General features: G+C 42.9%; 1 protein-coding gene across 1 annotated transcript; it reads left to right on the plus strand.

The window, feature by feature from the left end:
- Positions 1-237: 237 nt before the first annotated feature.
- On the plus strand, positions 238-21,372 carry cabp4 (calcium binding protein 4; the record flags this gene model as incomplete). The annotated part of the gene is made up of 3 exons (XM_079498475.1): positions 238-420; positions 3,684-3,831; positions 21,274-21,372. The coding sequence occupies 3 exons, from the start codon at positions 238-240 to the stop codon at positions 21,300-21,302; spliced, it is 360 nt and encodes a 119-aa protein (XP_079354601.1). The 3' UTR covers positions 21,303-21,372.
- Between the last annotated feature and the right edge of the window lie 397 nt (positions 21,373-21,769).

The raw sequence follows: 21,769 nt of genomic DNA on the forward strand, positions 1-21,769 counted from the left end.
TAATGACAAGATAGTGTAATATTGCAATTATACAACAAACCCTTAAAACTAAGATGATCAATCACAAAAAATAAATCGTGATTTTTCAATGACGGATGTAGCCACTACGCCCACAAATGTCCCAAGAAACCCGCTAGCCTAGCCACCCAGTCTGCTGCATGCGCTCTGGGAGAACAGAGCAGCTGATTTCTATGTTTTGATTAGGTGTTCCTATACTGTCGTTTAAGCACGGCTAGAATGCTGTTTCGACCAATCAGACTGCTTCATCACACGTACGTGTGTGTGTGTGTGTGTGTGTGTGTGTTTGTAGGGGGCGGTCATGTGGACTTTGATGATTTCTGTGAGCTCATGGGTCCAAGAATACTGAGAGAGACGGCTAGTATGGTCGGGATAAAAGAGTTCAAAAGTGCGTTCAAACAGGTGAGACCACACTGTGCTCAGAGCGTGCAGACACACACACAGTGCTCAGAGCACGCGCACACAGTGCACACACACACAGTGCACACACAGTGCACACACACACACACACACACACACACACACAGTGCACACACACACACACACACACACACACACACACACACACACACACACACACACACACACACACACACACACACACACACACACACACACACACACACACACACACACACACACACACACACACACACACACACACACACACACACACACACACACACACACACACACACACACACACCAGCTTCAAGTGAGTTTGCCAGACTCTGTGGTGTGCTACTGACAACCACGGAAGTGAGGGAACAAAACACCTTCTACCTGACAGGTAGATTATGGTACGGTAGGTACATGCTGTAACTGGAAATTAAAGTAACTATTATTAATAGTGACAGAAACAGTTCCCACACATTCTATACAAAGTGAATTTTGCTATAGGGTGAAATAGTACTTGCAAATGATATTCCCATTGCCCAATGACACGGCCCATAGAGCGGAAACATCACCAAACACATGCAGCCTTATTAACCCATTTTGATTCTAAAAATGTCTTCTACATCCTGACAGTTTTCTGAAAAAGCTATGTTTCTATGTCAGTCGTTCTTCGATTTTTCAAAAATAGCAGACCTACAAGCTCGTAGCGCGCCACTCGGTGGCGCGCTATGAGCTTGTAGATCTGCTATTTTTCAATAGCTAAAGCGTAACATAATGCTAACACCAAAAGGGGTTCCCGCCCAAAATGGGTTAATGAGTGCAAGGCACCTACTGTAGAAAAAGCACTTTCCAACTGAAAAATTGGGTCGTTGGGAATTATGCTGTATCTTCAAAGAGCGTGCAGAAGTACAGCAAATCATTCCTGACTCCTGCAGAGGATGCTTTCACATCTTAAATCGCCCCCGAGAAGATAAAGTTTTTAAAATTCAGTTTCACATCACACAAGTGCCAAGCAAGCTTGCAGGGGGAACATGCAATTTTTTTTTTCCTCGAGAAATGTACTTTTGAGTCAGTTTGCAAGAGCTAATAAAGAGCTAATCAAAGAGGTCATCTTTGATATTGAATGAAGGCGAAGGCGGCGGAGTTGGTCTCATTTGCTAGTAAACACGCAACACTGCTTCAGGACAGGAGTGAATATACATTCACTTCTTAATGCCTCATTAACACCCTGAGCGCACAGGACGGAGTTCTCCGCCCTATCGATTAGTAACGCCCGGCGCTCAAGACGGAGAATGATCAAAAGGACGGAGATTATTGATATCAAAACCGATCGCATCGCTCCACAGGCTGGGAGCGTCTGTTGCGCAACATTCAATGTGGCACAAGAGTGGGACGTCATCGGAAATGTCGTCGTCGTCCCCCCCTGTTTAGCCGACGAGATGGAAAAACTCTTGATCTAAATCATTCCGTCCAATTCTAAGAAAAGATCATGTGTTAGACGGCCCATCGCGGTCCCGTCGCTAGTCGCGGTATAGAATTAATCATACCTCCCGTTGTTGTCGATCGCCTCTAGAGTGTTTTGGCTACATCTAGCTACGTCAACCACATCCGGGATAACATCCGGTCCGTCGCTAAAAGTGCTCCGCTGCTATAAATCGCTGGGGCGCTATGATTTAACGGATTAAATAACCCCGGGCGTTCGGGGTGTTAAGATGTGTGCTTGCGCTGCAGTCTTTACTACATAAACAAACAGATGAATGAATTCCATTAGTGAGGTCAAAATATCACCAAGCATTACCCAGTCAGCTCACGCTCATAATCATCACTGCCAATTAATTGGATTTTTTTTTAGTCTTCCTCTGAAAAGGAGCAAGTTTAGTGAAGCGTCGTGTCTGCTTTTTGATATCTCTCTTGGTTGTCGTCGCTTCAATCCTAATACCACCTCGAGTCGACGTCCCGACCATCAGCAATCCTGAACGGTATCTATACTCTGACCTCAGAGAGTCCTCTGCTAGTCGTGTCGGGAGCTTTTTATCAGTGATGCACTTACAGTATAGCCACTTAGACACTCGTGTTAATTGCAGGCATCTTGTGTTAACCCGTTTAGGCCTGATGTCGAAATAAGAAAAACGCATTTTTATGTTTTTTTCAAAAATAGCAGACCTACAAGCTCGTAGCGCGCCACTCGGTGGCGCGCTATGAGCTTGTAGATCTGCTATTTTTCAATAGCTAAAGTATAACACAATGCTTAGTTAAAACACCAAAAGGGGTTCCCGTCCAGAATGGGTTAACCCGTTTAGACCCGAGACCTGCATGCAGATTCTATGCAAAATGTCTTCTAAAATCATGACAGTTTTCAGAAAAACCTTATGTTTCCATATCAGTAGTTCTCAAACTATTTCATGTCAAGGAAGGACCCCCAGAATGATATGTAATTGGTCCCGAAACCGGACCCCAATCTCAAAATATGTTGTTCCAGGGACCTCCCCAGAAGCAAAGACGTGAGTTAAAAGCGTTCATTGAGAAAGAATATATATATATTCAAAGATTTGCGCCACATTTTCACGTAAAAAACAACAAAAAAAAGCAGATCTGGCCTGGGCCGTGGCTCAGCGGTCCAGGCACCATGGCTGGTAATCCAGTCTGGCAGTGTGCCGCGGGTTCGACTCCCGATCCCGACGGCCTTTACTGCATGTCACCCCCCATCTCTCTCCCCATTTCCTGTCAGCCTACTGTCTAATCCCTCCATAAAAAAAATAAAAATAAATAGCAGATCTACAAGCTCGTAACGCGGCACTCGGTGCCGCGCTACGAGCTTGTAGATCTGCTATTTTTCAACAGCTAAAGTTGTGAAATAATGGTTCAAAGTGGTTAAGAGCTATAAGGCGACACAAGACGCGCTCCCGTCCAAAGCGTGTTAAATGGTTTTGGCATGCCATGATCGCCTAAACCCCACTGTCTGACACTAAACCGTCTCTGCCTTCGCACTCTCCCCCACCTCCCCCTCCTCCTCCTCCACCTCCTCCTCCTCTCGTATGGTATTGACTTTGCCGGGGCCTTCCATGACCCTGGACTCTTCTCTTTGTCAATTCTTTGATGCATTCTGTCACCTCTAATTATTGTCCTCCTACCCCCTAAATGGGTTGAAAAGAGACCGAACATGCAGAGAAGACAACATACAATCCTTGAATAAATAAGTACTTCATAGTCTACGTAAAAACTGCAAAATGTCCCTGTATTTTCATCCTTGTTCTCTCTCTCTCTCTCAGTTTGACACTGACGGCGATGGAAAGATCACGCTGGACGAGCTGAAGGAAGCTACGAAGGTCCTCCTGGGGGAGAAACTGAAGAAAGGCGAGTTGGAGGAGATCCTGGCCGACATCGACCTCAACAAGGACGGCACCATCGACTTTGAGGGTGAGCAGAATGGGTGGGGTGGGATGATGACCCAGGGAGGTGGCGGGGGAGGCAAAGAGCACGACTTGATGAGGGGATGAAAGCCCATGGGTTAGCAAACGGTATACTTTGTCGTATGGCAAAAGCCATGATCTACAAGCTCGAATACAAGTGGCCGAAATGTTTTCTTCGACGGGTGGCTGGAATCTCCCTTAAGAGCAGTGGTTCCCCATACTTTTTCATGTCAAGGACCCCCAAATTGACACTAATTATCCCGCGCGAACCCCCCATTTGAAAATATATGCCAGGGACCCTCATAAGAGAAGGTTTTTACGGCTCCAACGGTGATTCTCAACCCGTTTAATTTCAAGGACCCCCCAGTTTGTCATGCATTGCTACGGATCCCCATTTAAAGGGGAAAACCACCCATTTTCAACATTTTACTATGTCATTAATATACCTTAGAGCTGTTGTGTGGAAATAATAAAAAGTTCCCCCATTCTGTGTTTCCTAGAACTGTAATTATGAAGAAAATCATTAACATGGTGAAACACATCTTGATGATGTCATCAAGATGTGTTTCACCATGTTAATGATTTTTTTCAGACCTCTAGTTCTAGGAAACACAGAATGGGGGGACTTTTTATTATTTCCACACAACAGCTCTAAGGTATATTAATGACATAGTAAAATGTTGAAAATGAGTGGAGCTTCTACTCCACCAAGGCACACGTTTGAAACGATCTCACCGGTAAGCGACGTCTTTGTCCGACTTCCCGCGCGCCGGCAACTGCTTCCAAACGGTGGATATTCCAACGGTACAGAGCCAAGCTCGTTGCTTCTCCCGATGGGCACGACTGTCCTTAGTATTACTGCAGACACTATGCTTAAACTTTACTCCCGTTTAAAAGTTGTCTGGCGCCTGGAGCTCCTCTTCTCCAACCGTGTAGGCCTACACTGTGTTTGTGATTCCCCCCATTCCCCCGTGTGTCACTTCCTCTAGAAGTAACCTTGGGTGGCGACACCAGTGGCGTGTCAACCACCCATGTGACAGACCCGTTACCTTTCTCATGAATAGGAAATATTAATAATATCACAGTCATTTCACATTACATTACATTTCTCCTTTTAAAAATAAATAACACGTACAGAACAATAAAGTAGAATGACATAAATAATGTGCTTTTGTCACAAAGTAATTTGCAGACAAAGAGTGATCTACTGTAAATGAAAGGCCACAAAAAAGTCCTGGGGTAAATATGGATACAAAAAAAAAAAGTGTACAAAAAATGTGAGGGGACAGGCGGAGGGAGGGAGGGAGAGAAAGCGAGAGTAGAGGTGTGGAGATGCTGGGCCAGGGGCGTTATGACAGAAAGATGGCTCCATCTGCATGTGTCAACTCAAAATAGGCCAGTCAATCTAAGCTAAAAAGGGGCATGACCCAAAAGAAATTACAATAGTAATATCGTTCAAGGTTTTTTATGATCCTTAGGGTCATCCAAATAACATATTAAAAAAATCACACCCGTGTGAACTGAGTGGTGCAACTCCGTGTGGGGGTCCCCGGAACTTCCAGACCCCACAGGAATGCGCCCGGTTCCGTCCAAAACGGTCGAGAAATGACAGAGTTAGAGTCTCTCTCTCTACCATTAACATCCTTTATAAAGGCAAACATTTCCAATTTGAATGATGCTTTAAGTAGCATGTGACGTGTCAAACTAGGGGTGATTCATCATTCTGAATCCATTCCAAGCATTAGTTTGGCACGAAAAACACTCCTTGTGCTAAATGAGGCCACAGCCACTTGCCCAAATGTGCTGGCGTCATCACGATGTTGGCTATGGTCTATGGCTATGGTCGTTTGCAATGGATTCGGAATCATGAATAACCCCAAAAGTTTGAACATGTTTGAATACTTAAAGCATTATTAAAATTAGAAAAGTTTTATAGGATGTTAATGGTATCCAACTTTCAACCCCTGAATTTACCATGATCCACAATTTTATATTCAATTTATATAATAATTCATTTTTGAGTGGAGTAAACCACTCCTACGACTGGCTTTGTTAGTTTACGTGTCTGTCTGTCTGTCTGTCTGTCTGTCTGTTCGCTCAAAAATGAGCATGGTTGCTATGGTCACCCAGTTCACACGGGTGTGATTTCATTACGTCAGACATTACGTCAGACCACAGCTGATCAGTCTATATAAGACCTTACACCACTCAGTTCACACGGGTGTGATTTTTTTAATATGTTATTTGGACCAATGGACGGTTACTATTCAAGAGGAGTCGCCCAAAAAAGGAGAAAAGACAAAATTAAATATTTATGTAGTTCTTCTGATCAAGCCATTGGTTGAAAAGGGCTCTCCAAGCCGTACTGAAATGAGCATGACAGCACAACTATAGCCGTTAATAATGGGCATGACAGCACAACTATAGCCGTTAATAGAAGATTTGAGAACGGATTAATCACATTAGAAATCAGTTGTGCTGATTAGTGATTAGACTGTTTTGTCAGAGCAGCAGCATTAACCCTGTAAAACCCTGATATATATTTCTACTTTCTACTGCAAAAAAGAGATTTCAACCTTACTACTACTTTGTACTACTAGGACTTTGCAGAGTAAATTTTGTAAAAGAAAAAAGAAAAAAAAATGTTATGCACATTTATAATAATTATTAAAATAATTCATTAATAATTTACATTTGGGGGATATCTTTCACAATAATAAATAAAACATGTTCTAGACATTCTAATGATCACAAAAAATATATATTACAGGCATTTTACTTAAGTTTTATCAGGGTTAAAGGTCATAGATTAAACATTGTTCAAAATTCCAGTCCAGCGATTTTCTGCCTCTATGGGGGGGTATTTATATGCAAATATTATGAGCAATGGCATTGCAAGACTAAACAATGAACATCAATGATGATGTTTAGGTGGAAAAAAAATAGAAATTTATTTTTTACTTATAATATAAGTAATTCATTAAAATATAAATGTTGCTAAAAAGCATCGAGGGGGCTTACATGGCTTAGGAATGGAACAAAAAGGGCAGGTATACATACGCTCCTGTATTTTAACATCAGTTATTATGGTGGTACTTGGGAGAGCCAAAAACCTCCCTGAGGTGGTACTTCAGTATAAAAAGATTGGGAACCAATGACACTAAAGGATGCTGGGGCCAGGGCAGGGGCGTACGGTATGAGAGGAAGATGGCTCCTTCTGCATGTGTCAGAGGGTGTGAACAGAGAGTGAGAACAGACTGAAGGGGCCAGACGTACACTGAATGTTTTTTTTTTTAATGCATGACTGGATGAGAGGGGACAGGAGGAGAGATAATTGGTTTAACCCATTAAGACCCGGCCGAGACCAGATTCTGAAAAATGTCTTATGAAACCTGACCACCTATCAGTGGTGTGCACAAACCTTTTCATTTCAAGGACCCCCCAGAATTATCTGTATTTGGCCACCCTGCGGACCGGACCCCCCCCATCTCAAAATATTTTGGGGCGGGCCGTATAGGTACGCCTATATATCTGAAGAAAATATTGTACTTTACTCCACTACAATTATGTGAAAACGTTAGTTATTACTTTACGTTGTAGATTTGTATTATTGTTACAAAACACACTAACCAGTTCAGCCCTATAGCCTATGTACTGTACATTTTGTTCGACCATTTGAAAATAGCCGATCGACCGATCTGTAGATCGGCTATTTTCAAAAGGGTTTTTTTTCTGCACAACGAGTACTTTTACTTTTGGTACTTCAATAGAGGTATATGCGTGTGACATCATCATCAAACCTGGAAGTTATGCGGGAACACCTACTGAGTAGCAAAAAACTACTTTTCTGGCCTTGACAGCCCATACATCCAAACAGAAAAAGTCCTATTTGATTGCATTAAACAACGTTAAGTAAGGGATAATATATGGCTAGGTGGTCATTGTCGGGAGATAATTCACCGACAGGGGTTACACTCCCTGAAGGTGAATTATGTCCCGACAATGACCACCTAGCCAGATATTATCCCGCTTATTACATGGCTAACTAACATAAATTAATACATTGATCCAAAACACAACAAAAAAGGTATTCCATAAGTTTGCGCTGGTTGCGTCTGGCCAGCTGCAGGGCTGCAGCACTGTCGGAAAACAAGGAAGTGAGTTGATCAAAAATAATCCATTTTCGGGTCCTGCTTCGTCTATTTCTCGCTCAAATGTTTTCAAAAACATTTGCAAGAGCAATGTTTAGCTGTAAATGACATTGTGTGTCACTAGTGTGTGTGTGTTGCAGCCTGTCATGTTGGAAACGGCAGTAAATCAAGCGGGGCGCAGCCGCGCAGCTGGTGCTCAGAGGGTTTGATTAGGCAGCGGTCTGTTATACAGCGGAGCGGTCATTATCGACACATAATTCACCGCTGAATTAAGCGATTGACCAATCAGAATCAAGCATTCAACCAAGCCATGTAATAAACAATGTTAAACTCACTTTGCCATTCACTTTATGCATGCACATACCCTCTATTACATTTTCATACCAATACGTTTCTACTTTTACTCAAGTAAGAATTGCGGACTTTTACTTGTAACAGAGTACAATGACATTGCAGTATCGATACTTTTTTTTTTTTTTTTAAAGGAAAAAAAAGTTAACGTTCGACTACTTTTTTCCACCAATGCAGTGGAAGTCAAGGTGGGTTAGGGTTTGAAGGGCCAATCCAATCAGTAGCACATTAAGGCAATCGATACACACACACATGCCTGGACGCCTGAGGCATGACACCCGCTGCTGCATGCCTGCTGGACACTTCAAGGACGTCGTTTTGCAGAAATTAACCCGCTTAGACCCGAGAGACCAGATTTTTACAAAATGTCTTCTAAAATCAAGACAAGTTTTCTGAAAAAACGGTGGTGCTCAAACATTTTCATGTCAAGGAGGACCTCCAGAATGATATGTAATTGGCCCCCGACCCCCATCTGAAAATATGTTGTTCCAGGGACCCCTCAGAAGCAAAGATATGAGTTAAAAACGTTCACCGTGAAATTATATATTCAAAGATTTGCCCCACATTTTCACAAGTTTTTCAAAAAATGCTTGTCGATCTGCTATTTTTCAACAGCTGAAGTTTGAAATAATGTTTTAAAAGTGGTTAAAAGCTACTACGGTGACACGAATGCGTCCTCAGGTCTAAAGGGATTAAACTAACACATATAACCACAGGGAGGACATTAATAATTCATCAGCAGCACCGTGGGAGTGGACAGATATGACCACACACACACACACACACAGACGGGCGCGCGTACAACCAGCCTTCGCGCACGCGCAAATATCATGCCCACCCCACTCGCGCACGACCGTGCGTGCACATGGCAGTGATTACAGGCAGCAAGACGCATCGAGGGCTGACATGGTGTTGCGTGATCCTGTACACTCTCCAAGATCTGATTCCTCTTCGCCTGGTCTCATTGATCCAATCAATTACAATTATCAGAAACACACAAAGGCGTGTCAGTCTGAGGAGGGATCAATAAGCATGTGCCCCACATTATCTACCAATTAGCCCCCTGGGGGCGGCTGCACAGCTGGCTTCATATCCATCTAGTTTCAGCTCGCACGAACGGCAGGAATGCCAAACTGCTCCCCCGTGGCTATAGCGGGCATCCCACTGAACTGAAGATATGATATGACTGCCAGCAGATAAACCAGAGGATTAGGGAGATTGAACTTTTGCGAGAGATATTCTTCAATTGCACTGCTCAACATCAAGGATCCGTATATACGATCGGTCTGGTTGGTTCATTTCTCGATAACCCGCTGTGCAGCCGTGCTTTGAGGAGAGAGGGGTTAGCATGGAATTAAAGGGATATTTATTTCAGTTTTTGGGGTCATGGTTATCGTCTACTCGGTCTTACGTGAACACCCCAGACAAGACAGTTTTTAAATTGCTTGATTCAGCATTTAGATAGTTGATAGTGATTTTAGCTGCCCTTCCTATACAAACCCATTTTAACTTCAAACTATTTGAATCATGTTAGTTTCAAACACCCGTCCTTCTGTACGTGAGGGGCCGTGTTTTTTCAATTACTTTTTTCAATTATTTAAAGGAGCATTCAGTGATTTTGGTGATTTGGAAAAAAACCCGGTCCACCCGGTAACAAGATGTGCACATGCACACGCTCTACAGTGGGGGAAGTACAACAGACCAACAGCACGTGCACCAATGCCCGTGAAATCACTGAATATACCTTTAAGAACACACACACACACACACACACACACACACACACACACACACACACACACACACACACACACACACACACACACACACACACACACACACACACACACACACACACACACACACACACACACACACACACACACACACACACACACACACACACACTGATTGAGTGCCACAACTTTTGTATTTTTCCAGTTTTTCATGAGGTGACAGTATGTGCAATGGTGTATTAACTTTGTATTTAGGGTTTCTTCTCCTGGAGGCTGAACCATCGCCATCTTTAATACTAAATAAAGCCACTTAAAAAAAGCCCGGGTGTTCACACTTCACAATAGGGATGGGTCCGATTTGTCGACAAATCGATTATCGTTAACGGGACCCGAAATCGATTATGAAAATTAATAATCGATAATCGTGAAAAAAAATAAGTTTTTTTTTTTTTTAAATGATAATCTTTTGTTAAGGCAATACTGTCATCCAAACAGGACAGGGCTATAGGCCTACCAAAGTGTGCCTGGGATGTGTCTGTGTAGCTGCATGAGGAGTGTGAGTCATTGAGTGTGAGTGGAGATTGATTCCAATCAAGATACATGTTTGGAGGATTTAGCAGGTGTTGGGAATTTAAGAAAAAAAAATATTTTTATTTTTATTTATTTTTTGTGTGTGGGGGGGGGGGGGGGGGGGGCTTATCGATTTGTCGATAATTGATTAATATTGAATTATGCTAATCGATTTTCAGTTTTGACACATTTACACATCCCTACTTCACAATAGCCCGAGTAGAGACGATGCAAAGACACAAATCTGTGTTAGTGTTAGTTGGTGCTGGATCAATCAATGGCGTCACTCCTACAGCCACAGACGTCTTTCACAGCAGTTATCTCAGAGAAAAGAAGGATGGGGAATGAAACAAGTGACTGACCGAATGGCCTTCATTAATCTGCCTCAAGCTACAAGCCGTTACTTAGCACAGCACAGCAATGCACTGATTGACTTGGAGGCAGATCAATAGCTATAGCTTTTATTTTTAGATAGGTCAATCCATTGTGTTTGATACAGCACGCCGAGGTGCTCAGTGGCAAGTGGTTTAGAGCTTTACCTTTAAGAATCTGACTGTGTTGATTCGAGTATAGACAGATGTGCAGCAAGTCTTGCAATACTATCATAGAAGTATTACAATTAAAGTAGCCTGGAGGAAAAATATTCTCTATGAAGGTTTTCTCTTGGCAATATCGGTAGAGGGTGCAGTGGAGTAACTTTTTTTTCCCGGTGGAAAATGAATCCCTTTTTGGCCAAAAAGTACCTTTTATACGTGTGGTGGAGAGCTCAAGTTTCCACTAAGAAAAGTAGGCTTTCTAATGACACGACCCGCCTTTGTATTGGCGAGTAGCAAAAACCATTCATTTTATTTACGCTAAAGACGAAGAGGCTGGTCTGCATTTATGCGAGCCCCGGAAGTCATCTGTAACATAGCTCTAAATGCAACGGCATTAGAGCTATGGACCAGAGCTAGCCTGTTCATAGTCTAGTTTTAGGCGATAAGGTGACAACCGAAAACTACAACGTAACGTCACGCCGCAGTGGTGAGCGACTCACCTCTCACCCCAAAACACATCTCTGTTTTTTACTAACCACCGTTTCGGTGGTCACCTTATGAATACGATTAGGCCTTTAAGAGCAACTTGGGGACCACCACTATTGTTTTGATGAACAGGGGTGGGCAACTTCGATGAACAGCTGATCACACACACACACACAGGGGTGGGCAACTTTGACAAAACTATTGTTTCGGGTTGGTCCATCATAGCCTGGCTAAAGCCAGACGCGAATCAGCCGCTGGCAAAAAAAAATGCCACACGACAGTGTGCTTTGAGTCTGGCTTATTAGCCAGGCTAGGTCCATCATAGATTCATGCACCATTCCATGGGTTCAGTTGTTTGTTTTCTCCTTCCTTGTTGTTACTCACTAATCACACTATCACAAACTATACATTCATGAGCTGGACCAAAACAAATCTATAGTTTTTAAAGGCATGATCATCATGTTTTGTTGGATACAGACACATATGAATGCATCGACTATTTAAAGGACCACTTCACCAATCTTCAAAAATCTGCCTAATGATGATGTCACTGGTGGACGGGTGTCCGAACTGCCCAAAGCCCTCCTATGAGACACAGACTGAGTAGGAAAAAATTGTGGTGTTTTATCATGAACATTAGTGAGGACCAATTATATGAAGAGATGTTGAAAAGTGGTGAAGTGGTCCTTTGAGTATTTTTCCCTGGAGCAGGAAAAGAAAGAAAGAAAGAAAGAAAGAAAGAAAAAAAGAAAGAAAGAAAGAAAGAAAGAAAGCCATTACAGCCACCCTGTCACAATAACTCACAACGAACCTTTCAGCGGCGGCACGGCACATACACATACAAACTGTAGATTCACATTAGCATTCAATTCCAGAGCCACAAACAGTTACTCAACATGTTTCATTGCCACCCAGTCATTGGGTCCCAAAATTACATTAATAGTACACCAGCTTGAAGCACACTAAACAGAAGCAGCAGCAGCAGCAAAGAAGCAAAAAATCACACATGCGTGAAGTGAGCGTTGCAACTGTGGGGTGCTCGCCCCGCGTCCGAAACAGTAGAGAAATGACAGAGTTACCGTGTGGGGGTCCCCGGGGGTCCCCTTAACATCAGGACCCCCAGGAACGCGCCCAGCAGGGCGGCGGCCCGGTTCCGGCAAACCTTCCCGCATCCGAAACGGTTGAGAAAATGACAGAGTTACTGTGTTGCAGCTTTCCGTGCTCGGACACAGAGACAGACACGTACGTATAGGGACACACATAGCTGCGCAATGGAGCGGAGGAACCGCACAAAAAACTACGTTCCTACCTTGAGCAGTCTTCTACTTGACTCCAGACTTTGGAACCCATGGATAGAGAGATAGAGCCTCCGGCTGTCTCTCTAGTTCACGATCAGCCCTCCAGCGGCGTCTCCAGTCATCTCCATCCTCCATACATCTGACTAGCTGGCCACTACTTTCCTCCCCAGTATCAATGGAGTCATTCTCCCATCTTCTCACCCAGCCTTGGACGTTTAGTACCGCACATAGCATTCTGGTGTAGTGCAGTGGTCAGGGATTTAGGGCAGGCTCTAGGGTCCAGCATTCTGGTGTAGTACAGTGGTCAGGGATTTAGGGCAGGCTCTATAGGGTCCATTCTGGTGTAGTGCAGTGGTCAGGGATTTAGGGCAGGCTCTAGGGTCCATTCTGGTGTAGTGCAGTGGTCAGGGATTTAGGGCAGGCTCTAGGGTCCAGCATTCTGGTGTAGTGCAGTGGTCAGGGATTTAGGGCAGGCTTTATAGGGTCCAGCATTCACAGCATGCCACAAGAGAACGGACTCAGGGCTGAGAAGAAGCTGAGCTTGGGGTCATCACCCTGGCTGGTGTACCTGTGGAGCAGGTTGAGAGAGACACCACAAAGCTTTGAGTATAATAAGTAAGTAAGGTAGAAAGAAAGAAGGTGAGCTGACCAAGAGCCACATACTATACAGCAGGGTCCCCCAATGAATTTTCCTCAAGGGCCATATTTTGACTAGGAAACCAGTGGTTCCCTAGTCAAAATATGGTTCCGAACCACGCTGGGGGCCGAGTCCGCACGCGCGAAAAATTGTTTTTTTTATTTTTTCATTCATTAATTAATAATTGTTCTCAACCAGTGGTCCGGGGACCACCAGTGGTCCTTGAGGGGGTGCCCAGTTTGACATGCATACGCTACTGACCCCCATTTAATGCCATTTATATCTGGGACACCCCCCCCCCAAACAAAACAAAAAACTTTTTTTTTTAAATTCTTCCAGGGGCCACAAGGGGGCGCTCTACGGGCCGCAAATGGCCCGCGGTTCGCCTATTGGGGAACCCTGCTGTACAGTGTACAGTATGTGGCTCTTGGTCAGCTCACCAAAAAGCCGACGTTTTTGCATTTAGTAGGGGAGCCTATCACTTTCCGTGATTTTGGAATGTTAATTTTTGGAGACAGGTATATCTTGATTCTTGGGGTTACCAGAATGCCAAAAAAACATGTCTCCAATTTTTTATGTCAGGTTTAGCATGTTTAATTAGCATAATTAGCTAATAAATTGTCAAAAACGGAAATGGCAATAACTTTGCTTCTAGGTAACTTATAAAGGTGATCTAAGAGTCTGAGTCCATGTTTGTGATGTCCAGAAATGCATCTGTTACCATTGTGAAGTCATACAAGCTTTCCTAATTAGCATAATTTCCATAAATTATGCAAAAACGAGGTGAACATCAGCAAATTGCTGCATGTTTTACTTTTAGTCAACTTTGAAAGCTTCTCACAGACTCCATGTGTATGTTTACAACTCCAGGAATAATTATCATCCTATGAATAAATCATGCAACCTTTTGTCTATGTAATAATTATGTAATAATCACACCAAAACCAGAAATAGCTATATTTCGTTGCTTTAAGTTAATTAATAAATTAACTTAACAGTAAGTCTGTTTGCATGTCTAGAAAATATTCTCTTTCCATAACTAGGATATGCAACCTTTCCATTATTAGCTTTATATATATATATATATATATATATATATTAGGGCCGGGACTTTAACGCGTTAATTGAGATTAATTAACTACAGAAAAATGAACGCGTTAAAAAAATTAACGCATTTAATCGCACCTTTTTTTCCACCGCGGAACGTTTCTCACTGGGTGCGTTTCTAGTAGTACTGAATAGGCTGCGGCACGCGAGCAGCAGCAGCAGTTGTTGTTCACTCTACAGTCTACACTACAGGCTACAGCTCCGTCAGAAAGCCCAAAGTCCAAACCCAAATGAATCGAATGAAGAAGCCGCTTATATCGCTCCATGGATGGGACATTTAGATGTAAAAGCTATCGGATGGACGCGTGGATAGCGGCATGGCTGTGTGCAATGAGGGAAAGGATCCATTTATGACCAACGTTAGCTTCTATGCTAGGCTTGCTAGCTGCTTCAGTTTAACATGTCTCACAGACCACCGGAGACGCGCGGTGATTTCACCACAGCACGAAGCTGTCCTCGATGCGAAACATACTGAAGTAGCAAGCGTGGGTCAGCCCCAACCTCATGTGAAATGTTTCCCCCATAATAAAGTTGTTTTTATTTGTTCTCATGCCCCGCCATGTAAAGCACATTTGAGTATTCATATACACACTGAATACACTATATAGGCACTTGCTGCTCTTGTTTATCTGTTGGGATAAAAAAGTTGTATTGCTTAAAGGGGAATACCACTCATTTTCAACATTTTTCTATGTTGTTGTGTGCACTGGAAATAATAAAGTCACCCCATTATGTGTTGCCTATAGAACTGGAGGTCTGAAAAAAACAGTAACATTATGAAGTACATCTCAGTGACATCACAAAAATGTACTTCATAATGTTACTGTTTTTTTTCAGACCTCCAGTTCTAGGCAACACAGAATGGGGGGGGACTTTCTTATTATATCCACACAACAACTCTAAGGTATATTAATGACAGTAAAATGTTGAAAATGAGTGGAATCCCGTAGTCACTATTCACTGGGATACCAAAAAACATTTGAAAAAAAAAGGTTTCTCACTGTTCTCGGGTTGAATATTGATATGCGATTAAAATGCGATTAATCGAGATTAATTAACTACAAAGCCTCTGATTAATTAGATTAATTTTTTTAATCGAGTCCCAGCTCATATATATATATATATATATATATATATATATATATCCCTCATAAAATAAAGAACAATATGAGAAATGGTCACAGAATTATCACATTATTTTTATTCTAATATTTACAGAAAGTTTTGAAAACACATTTAATTGAAGGGTCTTCGTCATCGTCAATCCCCAACAGATGTGCCTTGTTTACATTACCACACACCTCTAATCATCGGCCCTACACATGCACATCTCAGAGCAGTTCAAATTTTGAGATCGACAAGAACAATGTGATATGCACTGTGATTTCTTGCAGACACATTTTATCAGTTGGGTAATGGTGGCTGGGCCGTGGGTATCCCGTGTTGTGACTGGCACCAGTTGATCTCCCTCAGCCTCCCATCCATTTTTAGTTTCTGGTGGCATCTGTGGGTTAGGTACGTGGTCCTGATCCCATACCATTGCCTGATAATATGCATGGGTAATGGCTTGATTTAATGCTGCTTGTGTAGGTGGCAGCTTCTCGGCTTCTAATTGTTTCTTTGTGAATAACCTCCACCTGAGCTCATCAACATCCACAGGATTTGTACCGGGCTCGTACAGCTGGCAAACAAATGCTTCAATCTTTTTTGACAGTTGTACCCTTCCAGCTAAGAGTGTAACTGTCATAGATGGAATGGCATTGGTACAGGCAATGGGAAAGCCACCATGGATCAAGACATGTTCCCAGTAAGCTGACCACTCCATAGCCACACTGGACAGGAAGACCAAAGAACATAGTGAGATCCATGTAGTATTTGACCGACGCCAGGGTGGAAAGCCCCGGGCCCCTACCACTTATCATGTGGAAGACAACACACCGATAGGGAAGTGTCAGAAAAACAGTTCTTGTCAGGTATCAGCACCAAAGATGAGCTGACTGTCTTATCTTGCTAAGAAAGCCCTCCAACACTTCCAGGTGAAACCCAATGTTTTTATAATCACGTCAAGGCAGGCTGTCCACTCAAACTCTATCGATGTAAAACATCTCCACAGCGTACAGGAAGAGGCTGACACAAGGATAATCCTGCACAGCCTGGATGCTGTCCGAAGAGGGGCAACACAGCTCTACATTGAGTCCCCTGACACTGATGTCTTTGTTCTTACAATACGACGGTACCATCAGCTGTGCAAGGACATCTATTTCATCACCGGTGTGGGGAACAAAAAACGTATCATCGCTGGAGCCAGTAGTGCAGGCACTGGGTAAAACGAGGACTTCAGCCTTACCAGGGTTCCATGCCGTCTCTGGAGCTGATCAGACAGCTCCAGGGAATTTAACCTGTTGGCCAGGTCTAAACAGGTGTCCTGTGGAGGTGGTATCTGCAGTTGCTACTGTATATACTATGAGCTACAAAAAGGCTCAGTTCTGACGCAGCACGTACCTAACCCACAGATGCCACCAGCAGCTGAATATGGATGGGAGGCTGAGGGAGCTCAACTGGTGCCAGTCACAACACGGGATACCCACGGGCCAGCCACCATTACCCAACTGATCAAATGTGTCTGCAAGAAATCACAGTGCATATCACATTGTTCTTGTCGATCTAAAATTTGAACTGCTCTGAGATGTGCATGTGTGGGGCAGATGATTAGAGGTGTGTGGTAAGCAAGGCACATCTGTTGGGGATTGACGATGACGACGAAGATGGAGACCCTTCAATTTTCAAAACTTTCTGTAAATATTAGAATAAACAATCTGATAATTCTGTGACCATTTCCCATATTGTTCTTTCTTGCGACTGCAGGTCGCCTTTAGGAAATTATGGACGGGCCTGCCCCAAAGTTATTAGTTCTCAACAGGCCCGAAAATTAAATTAGATCTCTATATGGAGCTGACCTGTTCTGACATTCCATATGTTGATCTGACCTCATCAAACCCTGTACACTCAAGACACGCTCCATATATGGCCAGTTCAGAATACATTCCATATGTTGATCTGACCCCCCATGCCAAAGCACCAGCACTCGCCCAGCAGTCTGTCATGACCCAGGCAGATATGTTGATCTGACCCCCCATTCCAAAGCACCAGCACTCGCCCAGCCCTTTAGTGCGAGGTCGCTTCTAATATTTTCTAGACATGCAAACAGACTTACACTGTCTGTAAGATCATGCGTATTAATTAACTTAAAGCAAAGAAATACAGCTATTTCTGGTTTTGGTGTGATTATTACATAATTATTACATAGACAAAAGGTTGCATGATTTATTCATAGGATGATAATTATTCCTGGAGTTGTAAACATACACTTGAAGTCTGTGAGAAGCTTTCAAAGTTGACTAAAAGTAAAACATGCAGCAATTTGCTGATGTTCACCTCGTTTTTGCATAATGTATGGCAATTATGCTAATTAGGAAAGGTTGTATGACTTCACAATGGTAACAGATGAATATCTGGACATCACAAACATGGACTCAGACTCTTAGATCACCTTTATAAGTTACCTAGAAGCAAAGTTATTGCCATTTCCGTTTTTGACAATTTATTAGCTAATTATGCTAATTAAACATGCTAAACCTGACATAAAAAATTGGAGACATGTTTTTTTGGCATTCTGGTAACCCCAAGAATCAAGATATACCTGTCTCCAAAAATTAACATTCCAAAATCACGGGCATCAAAATTTGATTGATAGGCTCCCCTACTAATTTGAGGGGAGTGAAGGAAGAAAGACATGGTTCTCAATCACACGCAATTCACGTGCACAGTTGACGTGCAGATTGCGTGCACTGTGAGAACACATGGGCTTCAAAATAAAAGCGATGCGGTTTTAGTCCACCCATAAGGTAATTAGAAAGTGTTTTATTTTCTAATCATCAAGTCATCTTTCGCAGGCCGGTCAGAGTCAGCCCGCGGGCTGTATTTGGCCCGCGGGCCGTACAATGCCCAGTTCTGCTGTACACTGTCTGTAGCCTGTCACAACTCACTAGCAACAGCAGGCAAACATATGTACAGTCTGTATACAGGGCCTTATCAAAAAAATAGAATATTGTGGGGAAAAGTACATTTTCTTCCATAATATAATTCAAAAAGTGAAACTTTCATTATTCTAGATTCATATTGCACATAAAGTGAAATATTTAAAAGCTTTTTTTATCTTGATGATTATGGCATAAGCCTATATAGCTCATGAAAATCAAATATATTTTTATGAGACCAGTGGACAAACACCATGCAGATGGCTGATAACATGGACCCAAATCATCACTGTGTTTTATCAAGTTGTAGATACAACACAAGCCATCTATTAGGATATTTTACAGCACTGTGTGCTTCCGTTTGTTGACAAGCTTTATGAATATACTGATTTCCTTTTCAGGCAGCACTTGGCACCTGTCCAGTGCCAAAACTACTAGTAATTGGTGTACTCACTGACCATGGTATTACTGTGCTTAACTGACCAGCCAACTGGCCTGACCTGAACCCCACAGAGAATATAGGTTGTGTTGTCAAGAGGAAAGTGAACAGTTAAAAACATTCATACAAGGATTTGGTGCTGTGCCCCAAACAAAACGTTTGTGTCATGCATTCTATCAATGTACCTTATGTTTGTTGAATTGTGTTCATTTCGCACGCACGCACGCACACACACGCAACGTCAATGCTCATCATTGCTTAGCATAGGTAGCTAACTCACTCACCTGCGGAATAAAAACAAATTGACCAAGCAGTTTGTTATGAAGACGAATTATAACACGTGCCTGCAGTGCAGGGCAGCTTTCACTTCCCCTAAAAACCCACACTACTCCACTCAACTTCCATGAGGTGTAAAGTTACACTATGAATTGATTATACTTCTTGGACAGACAACATAAAAGGATTATTCTGTTTGTTTGGTGTTTGCAGCAGGTGTGTGTGAGTGTGTGTGTGTGGAGGGGGGAGGGAGGGGGCGTGGCTACCGGAGGATTTTAGGATAGGCCAGTCAATCTAAGCTAAAAAAGGGGGTGACCCAAAAGAAATGTATGCTCCCTCTTAGGGTTTATCCAAATTATACTAAAAAATGATTATTATATAAATTGTGGATCATGAATAACCCCTACAGTTTGACATGTCACATTAAAGCATGCCTTAAAGGCCAATAGGAATTTCAACCTTGAACGATTTAGCAATTTCGTTTGGGTTCAAATCTTAGATTGACTGGCCAAAGAGTGAGGCAGCATGATAGGCCTAGTCCTACTTTAACTTCAAGTACACCCCCTGGACATGACGCTTATAGTACTCTATGTCACAAAGACTTACCGCCAATCCATTCCATCGGTGCGGAGTGCCAAGTATAGGGAGGCATTAGGGTCCCATTTTTATTTTGGTACGACCTGGGGGATTGAACCCTGCATGACCATTATGCATTCTGTGGAATAAAAATGTCAATCAATTCAATTAGAGTTGTTCCGATACCGATACTGGTATCGGTTACTCGGGCCGATAACACCCTCAAGTACTCTATAAGGCGCATACATAAGGCCTATTCATAGTCTGGATTTTCGGTGGTGAGGTGACCACCGCTCCGGTGGTGAGCTGACCACCGGAGCTGAAATAACGTTGAGCGGTGGTGAGTAAAAACAGAGAGAAGGGCTGGAGCGGTGGCGGTGGTTTGCTCTTCACCGTGGCTCGTGACGTCATGTTGTAGTTCGGTGGTCACATAACCACCGAAAATCCAGACTATGAATGAGCCTTTAAAGCCGATTCACCGCGGCTTGTGACGTCATGTTGTAGTTCGGTGGTCACCTAACCACCGGAAATTCAGACTATGTATGAGCCTCTACTCGGTACTCTGAACCGGCCCTGATACTTTGACCCGAGTACCAAAACATCCAGTTGACTAGAGGCTGAACGAATGCAACGGGAGCAAGTCTGACCAAACACTACTGCAGCAAATCACCAAAAACAGCCTGACAACTGACAAGTGTAGATAGGAGACCCATCTGCATAGATAAGAAATAGGGGGTAAAATAAGTGGTTTATACACAACAAAAATAAAAAGTACTCGTATCGGTATTCGTATCGGCGAGTACTAAAAATTAAGTACTTGTACTCGTACTTGGTCTGGGGAAATGGTATCGGGACAACTCTAAATTCAATCAAACCTTCCCAATCCCTGGGCTAGACACTCTAACCGTGCACATGTGGCCACTGAGCTGAACATTAAACAGAGTCAATAGCATTAACTTTCAAAGTTGATTCAATTTAATTAGCCTATAGGCCTACACTTTTCTGTGCTGCTATTATTTATAACCTGCACTCCCCTCTGCCGCGTTTGTTTTTTATTATCTTGGCATGAATGGAAATAAGAGCATTGTAAAACCAGCTATACAGTATATCACTGTGATCTTTATTGGTTCCGGCTGGTGCAATTTTATTCAGGCAGGTTATGCCACCTCCGTTAAATAAATTAGGGATATTGGAATATGGCAAAAGTCTTAAATAATGGTTCGGCATTTTGTCTCGTCTCCCTCTACAGAATTCCTCATGATGCTGTCTGCGCGCTGACCTTATCATCACTCAAACACAAGAATGGAGGATCGAGGAGCAAATAAAAGTGATTAATTCTGAACCTAGAGTTGTCTCTATTGCTGCTGTTGTTCTGTGATACAGACAGTGCTTTTCTGAGAGGAATGGTTGCGTGTTGTAAGATAATAAGTTAATAATACAAATAAAATAAACAGATGTGTTTATTTGCTCGTAATGAAAGTGGTTGAGTAACTGCACTGCAGAGGGCAAAGGGTGAGTTATGAAACCTTTGTTATGGGCTACATTAAAGCACCAATGGGGAAGTACTGCCGCCCAGTGGTGACAAGCTGCACAGCAACAGAGACTTGAGAGATGAAGACCATGTTACCTAACATTCCATCGCTTACACCAGTGGTTCTCAACCAGTGGTCCGGGGACCACCGGTGGTCCTTGAGGAGGTTCCAGGTGGTCCCCATGCTAAATGATGGAGAGTTGGTAACCAAATT

Source organism: Electrona antarctica (genome assembly GCF_951216825.1).
Source record: "Electrona antarctica genome assembly, chromosome: 4".
Taxonomy (NCBI): domain Eukaryota; kingdom Metazoa; phylum Chordata; class Actinopteri; order Myctophiformes; family Myctophidae; genus Electrona; species Electrona antarctica.